The sequence below is a fragment of the Sinocyclocheilus grahami genome, unplaced genomic scaffold (assembly GCF_001515645.1).
Source record: "Sinocyclocheilus grahami isolate Dianchi unplaced genomic scaffold, SAMN03320097.WGS_v1.1 scaffold12.1, whole genome shotgun sequence".
Taxonomy (NCBI): Eukaryota; Metazoa; Chordata; class Actinopteri; order Cypriniformes; family Cyprinidae; genus Sinocyclocheilus; species Sinocyclocheilus grahami.
In genome coordinates, this window is record NW_015505191.1 from 2,510,170 (window position 1) to 2,525,388 (window position 15,219).

A 15,219-nucleotide genomic window follows, 5' to 3' on the forward strand; every position below is an offset into this window, starting at 1 on the left:
GTTTATGCTTTGAATAATGGCCCATAATTATCTAAAAAATGTGTGGGAGCTCAGCTAATATGTTTCTATAGTACTTGAGTGTCTACTATTTATGACATGACATAAAGCGAATGGGAAATTAAGACCAAAATTTGTGAGTATTGTGAGGGTAGAAAGGCACTCTATGGTGATACTGACCCTATTACCATTTAAAATAACTTTTTCTATGGTGGGCTGCCTTACACAAAAATACAATACTTTTAATACTATACTGTATGTGGCACCATGGGAATGAAACAAACTAGCATATTTAAACTCAACACTGGCGTAAGAGTTTGCTGTGATGAGATCTAAGCAAAGAGCTTCTGGCTGTGAGTGCTGAGAGATGCATCCAGACTGTAGATGACCATGGACACAATGAGAGAAAGAGAGAAAAAGAGTCCCTGAGCACCAGTCGGACGGTGACTAAAACTGGACTACATAAGTCAAACAAGGGTTGTGTTATGAGCGGTCTGCTGTTTCCACGCACTCACTAATCCTGAATATTGGGTGTTTGATTTCACAACTGCGCTTTAAATTTGATCTTTTAAATGGTGCTATCACACCATCCCAGAGCAAAAATATGTAGTGTTAATTACACTGATCCTATCTTTATGATGAGGGCAATTAAAACATTCTGGCTTTGATGATCCATCACATAAATCCTAAAAGAGCAGTATAAGGCTCGCCAAGACACAGCTTAAAATCTTGTATTTGGGTTATGGCACTGGCACTCAGGGGTTATACAGTAGCAGTTTCTTCTTCGAAAACACAGCTACAGTAGGGCAGGAAGTGTGCAAACGTGTGCAACTGCTCATTATACCTGCAACCCACCTAGAGCTACATCAGTCTCTCAGATGCTGAGACTTGAACCAGCAACCCTTCAATCACAGCAGTAGAGCTAACGCCTCCCATGGTGCAGTGCAGGATGTAAACTAATGATCTAACCCATGTGCTCTGCTCTTGTGCTGAGTGACCTTTACAGCAGCACATGTGTGAATTAATCACTTCCGTCCTCTTGCTGGTGCTTGACATTATGATATATTTCCATTGTTTAGATCCTAGTAAAACAGTTTCCCCAGTAAGCACTATAGAGACATCCAGTAAGCCTGCAGTGTAATCTAGAGGCCGGCTGATGGTACATTCAGTCTTCTGGGAGTTCTGTTAATAAAAGTATGGCCTTGATGAGTAAATGAGGAATTCATTTAACACTCGTGTGCTCCCCTGTACCTCATCAGGCTGCATCATCAGGGATTTACGGGCAGAATAAAATAAGGTCTGTCGTCTAATCAGCCACTGTTCTGGCTGTGCTGGTTATTAGCATTCCATTACCATAATCACTAATCCTCAAAGGCTGAACCTGTAGTTCCCATTTCAGTGTGGGCTGCTTTTTCGGATACAGGCATGATGATGAACACTCTCTCTTTTACACACACACACACACACACACACACACACACACACACACACACACACACACACACACACACACACACACACACACAAACAATTATGATAATAGACAGATATCTATTATTTAAGTACACAAACTCACACACACACACACACACACATACACATACACATACACACACACACACACACACACACACACACACACACTTCTCATTACAGGAAGCCTTATTTTTTGATTGAGGAGTCAAGCCACATTAATTATTCATTAGCTAAGTTTTGTCAGAGGATGTATAATCTCAAAATGTTGTTTATTAGTTGCTACTCCAAATCAGCAGCAGACACACCGGAAAAGAGGGAGAGATAGAAAGTGCTCTGGGCAGGCATGCTGGCTTGCTCTTAAATCACACGTAAGAGCCTAATACAGCTTCTATTATAGAGATGTGCCTTGAGTTATGCTGATGAGCCTCAGTTGGCAGCATTTGCATAAATATAACTGGCAACCAACTGACAATTCAAAAATGTATATACATGTGTATGTCTAGTGTATAAATTAAGAAAGCCTCTATCATGAATAAAAATGTATGTGTTCTCCAGTTGCAAACGCAGTTAGCAAGAACTAAGATGAAAGTGTTTACACAGCTATACTTATTTAGTACAATAAGACAACGATAGTTGTGCAAATATGAATGATTAGATATTACTGTATTTTATTTTTCAAACGACTTTGAAAAATGGCTATTGGGCTGTTGAATGCTTGAATCTGATTGGCTGACGAATGTTCTAAAGCGTGCAATTATTTTCAGGGAAATGCATGGCTAAAGTAGTTCGAGGCAGGTCTTGACCGCATTAAATGTCCATATCACTTCACCTAATGATTTCAGTTATTTCTATGTTTTTGCCACAAAATTATGCTTTATTATGTACGGAAAGCACATTTCGATTACATTTCTTTCTCTCTTTCTCCTGTTCTCTCTTCCTTATAAATACACACACATACAGTACAGACACTCGCACACAGAGGCGGACTTAACCATTAGGCAAAGGTAGGCGACCGCCTTGGGCTCCCAAAAGCCAAGGGCCCCCTAAAATGCTTTTTATATGCGAGATGCGTGTTCAGTGCGGACGCGCAAGTGGTTGCTGTGGTGTTCATTACCACGACAACCGTCTGTGTGTCTGTGTTGAACGTGCTTCTTAGCAAAAGTAGGGCGATGTAGAAAATGGGGACGGAATCCCGGAATCTATTCATAAAAACGGAATTTACGGTGTAACGCGGAATGTGACGGAATGAACGGTGCAGACACGTGTTTTGTTTGCTATTGAAGCACGCGCAACGCTCGCGGTTGTCGTCTGTAGTAGCTAAATAGTATTTTTGCCATTTAATATTCACATACACTAGTCCATATCGCGGTTTGATTGAAGTGTACTGAATTGCATTTGATTTATTCATTCAATATTTGACGAATTCCGTGACATTGCTCGTTACACAGTAAACTTCTGTTGTGTAGCATTTTGAATGTACAAAAATTAAAGGGTTTGTTTAATTTTCATTGGACTAAAAGATAGATTAATGTTTTTGCCTTAATTTGATTACCAGAAAAATTTTAATACACAACACAGAATTTCTAAAAAAATAAGTAAATAAAATTACAATTTCATAGGGCCCTATTATTGTATAAAATGTATAAATTAAGTTGTTTTTATGAATTCAATTAATTAGATATGTTTTTGATTAAACCATTAAAATGGAATACAGAAAAATTCAAATGGAAAGCGCAGAATTTGGGCCATAAGAATGTAATTTTTGTTAAACTTTTAATAGGCCTAAATTGCTGTTAAATTAAACAAGTTTCATGATTTTAATTAATTAGACATGCTTTTTGTTAAAATTTTATATAATCATCCAGAAAAATTAAAAGGAAAAAAAACTGAATCCAGAAAAATTAAAACTGAAAAAAAGATTTTGGAAAAATAAAACGGATTTCATAGTGCCCTACAAATATCATGCATCTGAAGCTATAATTTTAATACTAAGCAACAGTGCATATTATATAGGGCCTACTTTAATTTTTTAAAATGGCGCTCACTCGTTTTTGTGAAAGACCCAAGAAGGACCATGCACAGTCACTTTCCACACAGGCACACTTCATGTTTGGTTGAAATAATCCTTAAGCATGTAAATTTATAATTTCCTTCAGTTTAATTTAAATGTGCAATTAAAATAAATCAAAAATAAATGTATATTTTAAAGTTTAGAATTAGACAGCCTTGCGTTGTGTAGACAATTGCATAGTGAAAATTACCCCAACACACCACCTAGTGTCCAATCTACTCTAATACTATTATAACCTGTTTAAATGTGAACAAGGAATTTACAACATAAAAGAAATTCTTTATTTATAACATGTAAATGAAAAATCTAAAAGATTAGACACAACTATGGGACACGGTCGTGCAGCAGCGAGCAACAGTGAAAGGAACCTCAAGGTTGTAAATGTGTGAAATTGTATAGGGCCCCATTCCTGTATTTTGCCTGGGGCCTCCAAATCACTAAATCCGCCCCAGCTCGCACACACAGAAACATACACGCGCACAGAAACACGTTGTCAGCCCTGCTCTGATGATTTTATTAGTAAAATAATTTAGCAACTTAAAAGCAACATGACATTTCTCTAGTGAGATAATAACGGCGCTGTTCTTAAAGAAGAAACTTACAGTTTCGCTGTTAGTTGAGATGCTGCTCCCGAACACTGTTGAGAGACGCACAGACTCCGGTAATTCATATAGGCTCTCGTTCTCTCTAACAACTTCATTAATAACTGCATTAGTCTGCTCAAGTCTCTGTTACTAGGACTAAAATTATGTTTTAGAATTAGCAAAGGGGTTATTGGATGAGATGCATAAGAAATGAATCCTACTCAAAATAGCATTTTAAGGACAAAAACCTGACGAATGTCTTGAAATACAACATCTGAACAATATTTGAGGTGTGGTAACCGTAGTATCAGTGGAATAATTGACTTTGGTCTGTTAAATTATTAGAAAATAACGTACTCCACTTCGCATCATGGCCACATCACCACCTCGGGTGTGCATTATTTTTTAATAATACAACGGCCTGTCGTCAATTATTCTTTACCTATCATCTTGGATAACAGCTGTGCCTGAAAAGCTGTTTACCCTCCAGATTAGATTTATGGCCATAATTTTCTAGAGCCAGATGCAAACAAAGACTGTAAAGGCCTGCAAAACACACACCACAAATAAGACCAGATGCCTCAAATCCCAGAGCAGGTAATTGTTAGTATGGCACTATGGTATAGATTAGGGATGCACCGATATGAAAATTTTGGCCGATACCGATAACCGATTATTCTTTATTTTTGAAAGCCGATAACCGATATGTTGGCCGATAAATCTATATCCAAATTGTTATATACTTTTTGAGAGCCTGATTACAAAAAAGGTCTCATCATTAAAAGCCACATCCCAAACACTTCAACATAAGCAGCCTAGTTTGAACGGTGTACGTTTAAAAAATATTTTTACTCTCCCATTACCAAATTTAGTCATAAAAAAGCCTTACAAATAAATAAAATTATGCATAAATAATGCAAACAAGTCACTGGACATCATTAATGGCAGAAAGTGTTCATCAAGGCTCTGAATACAGGTGATTGGTTTGGGGAAATAGTCACTTCTGATTTAGAAACAGTGGCTACTACATAAACTGTATTTACTGTAGATATGTACTGTAGCCATAAAATAAACATTTGTAATTTCATAAAATGTGTATTTTTGTTTTCAAATGTAATAAATCTAATAAAAATACACAGTTCAAAAGTTTGGGGCAGTAATATACAGTGGGTACGGAAAGTATTCAGACCCCCTTAAATTTTTCACTCAAAGGAATTAATACTTTTATTTAGCAAGGATGTATTTGAATTTAACTGATAAAAAGTGACAGCTTTTTGCTTACATTGTTTACAAAACTTGAAATATTACAAAATATTAAAAATCACAACTTACAAATTATTATTAAGAATTTCTATTTCACATGCTGTTTTATAAAGTGTTTTATAAGAAATGTTTCTTGAGCATTAAATCAGCATATCAGCTGCTGAAAATGTAGCTTTGCCATAACAGAAATAAATTACATTTTAGAATATACTAAAATAGAAAACAGTTATTTTACATTGTAATAATATTTCACAACAATGTTATACTGTTTAGTGTATTTTTGATCAAATAAATTCAGCCTTGGTTAGGAAAGAAAAAAATCTTACCAACCCTACATTTTTGAGTGGTAGTGAATAAAAAAAATCTTAGTTTGAATTTTTTTTATTAAGGAGAAAATAATCTTTACTAAAAAAAAAAAAAAAAAAAGATTATGATTGTAATTCTTATAGTGCATGTTATAATGTTTCTCCTGTTACACAAAAACAGCAGCTACACTGTGTGGCTACATTTGTGATGTACACTACTGTAATATCTGGGAACACTGAACACACACCTGCCCTTTTGCTGGTCTATGTGGTATTTATCCACTGTCAGGTTCTACCTTACATCAGCTTGCAAGGCAGCAAGAACATTGCTGCAGTCAGCAAACCCAGAAACCCCTCCCACAGATCAACAAAGCAATGTCACACAATTCCTCACAAACATATGGCAAATAAAATCAGCCTAGAGCAGGGGTGGGCAAACTCTTTCCTTCAGAGTTTAGCTCCAACCCTAATCAAACACACCTGAACCAGCTAATCATTGTCTTCAAGACTACTAGAAGGCTACAGGCAGGTGAGTTTTATCAGGGTTGGATCAAATCTCTGCAGGAAAGTGGCCTGGAAGGGCCAAGTTTGCCCATCACTGGCCTAGAGAGACAGAGCACTGCAGGACTGATCAAAACACTTTCTGAATAAGACACAAGAAACTCCCCCATTCGTTCTCGCCTTTACAGTACATTTCATAAACATATCCTGTGAGGGTTTAGTTCAGAGTGGAGGCCCAGAGAGGAGAGAAAAAAGTTTCCAGTTTCACTTTCACTTCAAATAAACCTCTCTTCTCTTAAAAGTCTCCGTCCACCCACCCAGAAATTCAGACAGCAAGCGGTTGGCCAGAATGATGCAAGACACATAATCCAAAACAGATGAGGGGGGGGGGGTAACTCCACGTATCCCAGATGTGGAAATCTCCTCTGAATTTCCTACAGCAGTGGCCAATAAGAGCTTGATAAAGTTAGCAGGCTATGCTAACGTGGGCTACACTAGCCTGACGTGCATGTGGGAAGGACTCACCGAGCTTACAGCTGCCTGTGGAGGTGACGCTGGAGCAGGGGCAGGGGATGCAGGGCTCTGTCACAGGAGAACCAGGCCTTCGGTAGAAATTATACCTGCACTTTTCACAGCTGCGTCCTTCGGTGTTGCCTTGGCAGTTCACGCAGATGCCTGAAAGAACAGGGGGAGGGAGAGAGGGTTGAGTAAACAGACACACAGCTGTGACTGACAGGACTTTGGTCCAGTAAGGTTGAGGAGAGGGAAACGGAGTTTAAACAAGGTAGACATAACAAACCTGAAGTTAGAAATAAAAGAGATGGTGAGATCAAGCAAACCTATACTTCTAGTGAGCGTGCAAGGCTGCAAAACATCAAAACTAGGAAGGAACTTCCTCAGACCCTGGCAGAGCATGTGCAAACCTAATGACAAAATACTAAAAGAGTATTAAACTTGAATGAGTTTACCTCAAATAAAACTTGAATGAGTTCTTTTTGTGTGTGCCAATAACATTCAAGTGAACTCTTTACGAGTTGAGTGGTTTGAACTGCTTTTATTTAATTGATTTGAAATGGTGTTTGAAAGCCAAGTGAAAAGAGAACATTTCAACAAGCGATTGCATAATCAAAGAGGAAGTACGAGAAACCACACACACGCATTGAATGGCATTCCTCTGATTATTATGCAACAAACTGTTGTAAGTGATAAATGAGAGTCATGATTTCCTTCTTGGAACCTGAGAGAAAAAGCAAATACACTATACAGTAATAAATGAGCGGGATGAAACGGCAGAGGGAAAGACTGAGTGAGGATTGAGGTGTTGTTCAGGAGCTGGAACAGGATCTGACAGCATTTTCACATGTGACAGTGATCCTCTGATTCACATGCTGATGAACACCTGTGCTACTGATGTCCAAAAGAGATTTCTCTGTTGTACAGCAGCCTTCTTGTTCTTGCTGTTCTTTTATCCTTTTTTAAAAAAAACAAAGCAACACTTCTGGCCCAACTCCTGTATGAATGTCACTATATTAGATATCAAACTATCCAACAAATAAATACAGCAGAAAGAAGAAGGTCAAAGATTTGGAATAAAATAAGTAAATAATAACAACATTTTCAATTTTGGGCAAACTATCCCTTTGAAATTACAAAGATAAGTGACGACTGCATCATTTCTTAGCCAATGCTTCTTGGTCTGATATTTTGTTATTTATTGCAAAGACATTCGTTACATGACATTTAGCTACATTTAAAGTAGGGTTGCACGTTACTATTTATTTTGCACAAAATATAAACCACAATAATTAATCAAGATTATTTTCATTTGAGAAATTACTTTTTAATGATGCCACTCTTATGTAAGCACAAATCAAGACACTGTCAACCTTTACACAGGGTTTATTTTACTTCAAAGCAAAAACTGGAACAAAAGCAAAAAATAGCACAAACAGCCTTCTGAGGGAACAAAGACTGGCTGTATGACACAGAATATCGCAATGGAGATCACTAAACTCCCAACATATGTGTTTTCAGATCATGAACATTTTTTGCTGCACAGAGAGAGAATGTGTGCATGGTTGCCAGGTGGGGAACATTAAATACACACTTGGTGGAAAATGTATCGATTTATGAGAAAAGCTTTGAGGAATTTAGATTACTTAATAAAGAGAAGCAGAAATCGTCATAGTGATTCAAATATGATTACTTGTGCAACTCTACTTTATACATTTAGCAGATGCTTTTATCCAAAGCGACTTACAATAGAGGAGCATAAGCAATTCATCACATTCATTCATTTTTAATTGCGGCATCAATGTCCAAATACGTTTTGGGACCACTGCAGTGCTCAGTAAGCAATTACCTCAGATAGAGAAAGATTAATGACACAAATTAACCAAGCAACAGTCACAATGAATGAAAAACTGCATTGCACAGGTGTAAGCAGCATCACTAGTAACCAGCTGACTATGAGTTTCTGTACAGCTGTCATCAACATGAACAATTACGCTCGTTTAATCATCTCTGTACGATAAAGAATGCAGCCTTTGTGTTTTTGCACAAGATGGCAAGATCTGAATTAACTTCATAACATTTGAACTGACACAACAATATCACAGACTGTCAGGCAACGAGGCATCTTCTTTTTCTTCAGGATCATTTGTCTCATCTGCCACTGGCTGTGCAGTCAAAAAATAAATGACTTTTCACAAATATGCTGCATAACAACTGTAGATTTTAATATTTTCTGAAGAAATGAGTGAGTGATGCTTGGCTGTTCAAAACTCACCAACACATTGCCAGAGTGTTCAACTGCTAATGTTCTGAATGGTTTCTGGTGGCAATGGTTGCTAATTTGCTAATATATTTTTGTTCCAAGACAAGTCTATGGTATGTTTTCTTTTTCCAATTGCTCTTCTGATTTAACAGTAATAGTAAACCTCACCAAGATTTGAAGTATTATTCCTGTCTGCAGTACAAACATTCTGTGCGTCACTTCCTTACAAAGCAGTATAAACATGTTGTGCATGAATTCTCTAAACATTTGAACATATTAAATCATTCCACTTATTTAATGAAATATGATCAGTATTGCACATATGTAACAAGACATTCTATGGCATACATATATTATTGTAATCGTTTTTTTTCCCAGCAGAAGATGGCCTCGTCCCGCAAAACCAGGTATGATTTCAACCAAGGTTGTTCTTCCTCTTCATCAAAACATCTTTTGGATTTCGGTGTAGAACTTTACCTTGAAACTAAATGCATTTTGAACAGCACTGTACAGACATGACTAACTTGATTTCAGAAAGCACCACTAATTAACAGTATAAATAACAGAACTGAGTGCTAAAACAGTTGTATTTATTGTAATTATTCAAAGTTACTTGAATTAATCTCAAAATATATACAAATATCGGATAAAATCACAATATCATGGATCAGTTGATGACTTCAAGCATCTGTCCATCTACTGACATAAGGCAAGAGCCTGAAAATCTTCAGGGATGAAAGCAGAAACATATTCCTTAAGAACAAGACAAAGCAAACACTATAGAGATCCAACTCATGGCAGTAAGCACACAGATCAAAGAGGCTGTGTATGCGTGTTTAAAAAAAAAGATGGGCTGCTGTCAGACCCACTCAACTGTGTGTGTGTGTAATTGTGTGTTTTTCCACTGGGTCTCCAGGGCCAGACAGTAAAGCAGGAGGAGGATCATTAGTGTTCAAACGCTGTTCCCTGTATTGAAGACGGATGAGTGTCCACAGATGAAGCCTTATGCAAACAATCCCCCTGGTCCAGCTCTAACTCTTCTTTCATTTCATAACAGGAGACTGACACAGGGGTCAAAGGGAAGCAAGAGCAGTAAGTCAGGAAAACAATCAATGATAACGTATTTACATTAACACAAGTCTAAATCTATAGCTGAATCTGATTAACTATCATGAACAAAATATACGCAATGTTTCCTACAGTGTTTCGCAGCCTTGATAAACCAACAATCCTATTTAAATACAATTTATTATAATAAAACCTATTTGTGAATGTGTATCTGTAACTAAAAACCACACACATTTAGTCAGTGAGTCAGATGATAATTAATAATTGCTCTCACGAATTGAGCATACAATTTGACTCATTCAAAGTCATTTATTTTTGTCCTTTTGACTGGCTGATCATTTAACTGGCTCATAGCTGGTTTGTGAATCATACACTACACTGGTTGCAGTGTAGCAAGCAAAGACAATACAACAGAAAGAGTGTTATCTGTTTATTGTCTTTGTATTATTTTGTGCTATCTGGTCTGTTTTATCTCATCACACTCAATTAAGCTTGAAAACTGACAACTCAGCTGAAATACAATTTATTTGGCAGTTACAGCACTGTTACTGAATAGAGGAGCAGAATACACTGGTGAAATAAAGCTGCTAATGTACAATGCGAGTCCACAAATCACCATTATGACGGTGGCCAGGAATTCACTGAACTGGGAGGAGGAATAATGAGCCGCATTAATGAGTGTGAGTGTCTGTGTATGCATGAGTGTAATTATGAAGACAGGTGTGAGAAAATCAAACATTTAAAAGTTTGTTTGTTTATTTCTTTCTTAACGCCAATCCAGCATCTATGGCTATATTCATGGTGAGAACCAGTTAATCCATACACAAGTAGTAAAAGTAAAAGTCGCTATTATTATTCAGTAGGTGGTTGTCTACTGCCACCACCGGTAGTGCATGTGACGTCACACACTCTATAAACAAGCATAATACGAAGTTTTGTATACAAGTGTAATAACAGTAGCGGAACAGTGAACCGTGTCTACACCAGACGCGAGACCGTCGCGTCGCAACAGGTTGAGTCTGTCTAGTGTCTACACAGGACATTTGAACTCTGTGTCAGTACCTCAAAAATAGAACGAGGCAGTTTACTGTCGGGATTTGTCATGTCGTGCCGCATCCAGTGTAGCATCACTGATTATAATTAGTTTTATAGTATTTTGTCGCGCCGCGCAGCTCGAGACAAAATACTCCTGTTTTAAGAATATTTTACTTACCCCACTGGCAGATAATTTAACTTGTTTTAAGCAAAATGCACTTAATTTAGTTTTTTCCCCCTGGAAACAAGACTAAATATTTTGTCATTTTGCTTATCTAGTAAAAGTATGTTAAGTTAAGAATTTTTAGATATTTTGACTAGAAACGAGACAAAAATACTAAGTAAGATATGCCATTTTTTGCAGTGTGTATTTAACTTTCTTATTTAGGCTACTTTCTTGTTTAACTGTATTATTTCTTTGATATTTATTTTTGTGTTTTGCAGGCTGCATATTCACTGACTGATGTGCTAAAATAAACACGAGCTGACGAGTTAAACCAGGTGTGTTAAAGTGAGAGTGCTGGGCTGCTCCAGGACAGTTTTGAAAACCATTTCAGAGACATGTTCTTAACTGTGACTCACATAAAATATATTATATGCATGCACAGTTTTAAGGCAGCTTTAATCACCTTTTTGGTAACTTCATGACTTAACTGACCACGGCATTGCATGCACGTAGTTTATTTCGCACTTTGATATGAAAGGATATAGGCTACAGCGCGCAGCCCTTTGTGCGTGCAATTGAAGAGCACGTGCTTCGAGCACAGTACCGTTTCCGTGCTTGCTTGACTCGCGCCTGAAACTTCTCCCGTTCTCAGTTGTTCTGCGACTGAATAAATGCACTTCTTGCCAAGCGAAAAAGTGACAGAAGCAGCAGTTGTGAGTGGGGTGGCCAACCCTAGCCCCGCCTTTGCGTTAATTGTTAAACTGAAAAAATAATCGCCTGCGTTAACGCGCTAATTGTCAACACCGTACCACCGGCGGTATTTGGTCCATTACCACCGCGGTGGTACAAATCTGCCACCGTCACAGCCCTAGTAAGTGGTCGTGCCCTGGGTCTGCAAATCTAAAAGGTTTTGGATTTAAAAAAAAAGAGAACACGTGCCTGGACTGAACACCTTTAATGGGTCAGATTAAAGAAATCTGAACCATGAAGAAAAGGCAAGGCACATGTGAAATTACCCAGGTATAGTTAGTTGTCTGACATGAAATGGGAAAGACTGGGTCAAAACAGTGTTACTGTTATCTAAAACTATTAAAATTGTTTTCGGTAACTGAAATAAAGCTGAAATAAAATTTAGTACATTTATTAAAACCATAGTATTACACTACAAACTTACATTTAAAAAAACTTAAACGAAAATGAGAAATTCTGCCTTTGCAATTAACTGAAATAAATGTAAGTTTAAGTACTAAAATTAATAAAACCAAAACTGAAATAAACATAAATTAAAGTTATATAATAAAAAAAAACAAAAAACAAAACAAAACAAAAAAAACCCTAAATGACAAAATTTAAACTCAAATTAAAATAACTGATAATATAAAAAATTAGCTAATTCAAAACATCAATAAATATTATAATGATATATACATTCTACAAAAATAACAAGTAAAAAAAAACAAATAAATAAGTCAAAGTATTACATATAAAACATACAATTCAATACAAAAGCTCTTGCACAGACCAAATAGAAAATGTTATCTATAGACCGAGTTTAAATAAATCAATAGCGATGGGCAAAATACTCTGAAATGCTTCACAGCCCTGAAGCAGCCAGAGGGCAGAAAGGGCACAATCACTCTTGAAGTCTAACTGGGATTGTCTGAAGATCTCAGAGGTGTAATGCTGGATTATTGCAGTGGAGCAAAAGAATGTCAACCACAATACAATGAATTGCATGATTGATTATGTCGAAAAGCAATGTTAAGGTCCAGAAAAGATTTTAGAATTCACAGACAACAAAAAATCTTTAAAGACTTTTAGAAGAGCAGACTCTATACTGCGACATGTACTGAAAATTAAACAAGTTTTTTTTGTAATATTGTTTGAAAGCCAAGAGGTAAATGTGCTTTGGAAAGTGGGTTGAAAAAGGTTTCAATTGAATGGGTCAACAATGTCGTTTCAAGCTGTATTGAATCATTTCACTGATTAGGCAGCTATTTATTGAACTAAACACAGCGTTGTTTAAAAACTTTGTGAGAGAAGTACAGGCCAAACCTGCTAGATTTAGTCAGCATAGAAAGTCCTCATGTTTGAGAGGTCTATAGATAAATGCACAAAGCGAGCTCGACTGTTCAACTCGAAGCAGCTCCAACTTAAATCTACAAAACTTTTCAACATATAATAAACAGCATTTGTAACAATTTTAAAAGTCTTGTAGTTAATCCCCCAACTTTACCAGAAGACCTGAGGGAGCTAAAAATATCACACTGTTTATCATTCTGTTGACAAATGCCATATTAAATAAAACTAGCAGTGAAGGTTTTGATGATTTTTGTATCATAGTGAACAGGAATGTAATTTTTGAAGATGAAATCTCTGCTGTGGAAATGTAAAATGAATGCACCAATATATTGACAATGGCTGATCTGGGAAACCAGGCAGGAAACCGGATTATTTCAGGTCTAAAAGGTGTAACAAGATGAAATGTTTAAGCTAAGAATGGTGAGCAGGAAAGACCAAAGAGACACAAGATACACATTCAGAGGTCTTGGTTCTCCTCAACAGCTCAAATTGTGCTGAACTAATGTAACAATATCCCTTTGTCTCACTGCAAGGACATACGACTGGCGAGATTCACCAGCTCGGAGGCACTGGTTGGGATAGTTTGACTCCTGCTGTGGTATCTGACGTAATGGCAGAAAGGTAATGGAGGCTCTCTGTGCTTGTCTGTGTATGTACATTATTGGCTTTTAGAAAGCAGAGGGCATGCTGACAGGCTTCTGTTCTAAACTCTCATTACAAAAATTATGCTCCTACTTAACCAGAATTGTGGGGAAAAAGCTTATTCTAAAGGTAACACTGGATACTGAAAATTATATCAGGCTGGTAAAGTGAACACTGAACAGCAAACATATCTGACAGAAAATCAACTGATGGAAAGAGTGAAAAAATACATCAGCAAAATGACACTTGATGGATTCATATACAGCAACGTTCAAACCTCTTAACAGCGATTACTGGAAAATTTGCATTACATATGAAAACTGCCTGGGAATTTGAAAAAAACTAAGTATCTGAAGACTGGGCTTTTCAAATTGGAGTCTAGGGACCCACTAGACTCAGGGGGGGTTTAACCCAGGCTCAAATACATAGGCCTACCTCTACCTACCTTTTCAAAACTTACAAAAAAAAGTACATACACGTACCTATACCTATTTTATTCCTTTTCACACAATTTAGATTTTAGGGCATATTATCAATTAATAAAAACTCATTTTCTTGCAGTTCCTTGCACAATACTATTTTTCCTCAAAACGCATTTACCAGACTGCATGAATAATCACATAATCAGCTCCATATGTATTCCATATGTATTCCACTCAGTGGACAGTGGAATTTCACTTTGAAAGTGTTGTAAAAACGTGCAAGAAGCCATGTAATATTTTGCAGAAATTATTCCACATGCAAATATTTATAAAGATCCCGGGTTAGAAAATAAATCCCAGCCTTTACATTTTAGAAAACAAGTTTGAAATCCCCTGTGTGTTTGAAAACCGAAGAGCTTGTGTGGTGAGAGAGATACAGTATGGGTTAAAGCTCTGCAGTGCTGTCAGTGCATACAGCAGCAGGAAGTGCTTATGTGCAGTTGTTGAGTTAGAGTGATGACATGGCTCCTGCGCATCAGCATCAACACCAGTCTTTGGTTACTGCAGTGGACTGACACAACAAAAGCCTTTTTAAAGGGGTCCTATTATGCTCTTCACCAAAGTCTTGATTTTGTTTTGGGGGTGTACTAGAACAGGCTCTCATACTAGCTTGTTCGGAAAAACATTATTTTTCACATATTTTACATTATTACAACACCTCTCTCCCCAGTATGGCATGAACGGCTCGAATAGTTCCTGTATGAAATGAAGGCCCGCCTTCTGAAATACGAAATGTGCTGTGATTGGTTAGCTGGGCCAGTGTGTGTTGTG

General features: G+C 37.1%; 1 protein-coding gene across 2 annotated transcripts in view; it reads right to left on the reverse strand.

The window, feature by feature from the left end:
* LOC107597375 (multiple epidermal growth factor-like domains protein 9) overlaps positions 1–15,219 on the reverse strand; it is a 116,051-nt gene that overhangs the window by 8,443 nt on the left and 92,389 nt on the right. The window contains exon 4 of one of the 2 annotated variants that reach the window (XM_016288403.1): positions 6,723–6,872. The exons of the other annotated variant lie outside the window; for it this stretch is intronic. Within the exon in view, the coding sequence (XP_016143889.1) occupies positions 6,723–6,872 (150 nt within the window). The remainder of the gene's footprint in view (positions 1–6,722; positions 6,873–15,219) is intronic. 2 annotated transcript variants of the gene reach the window in all.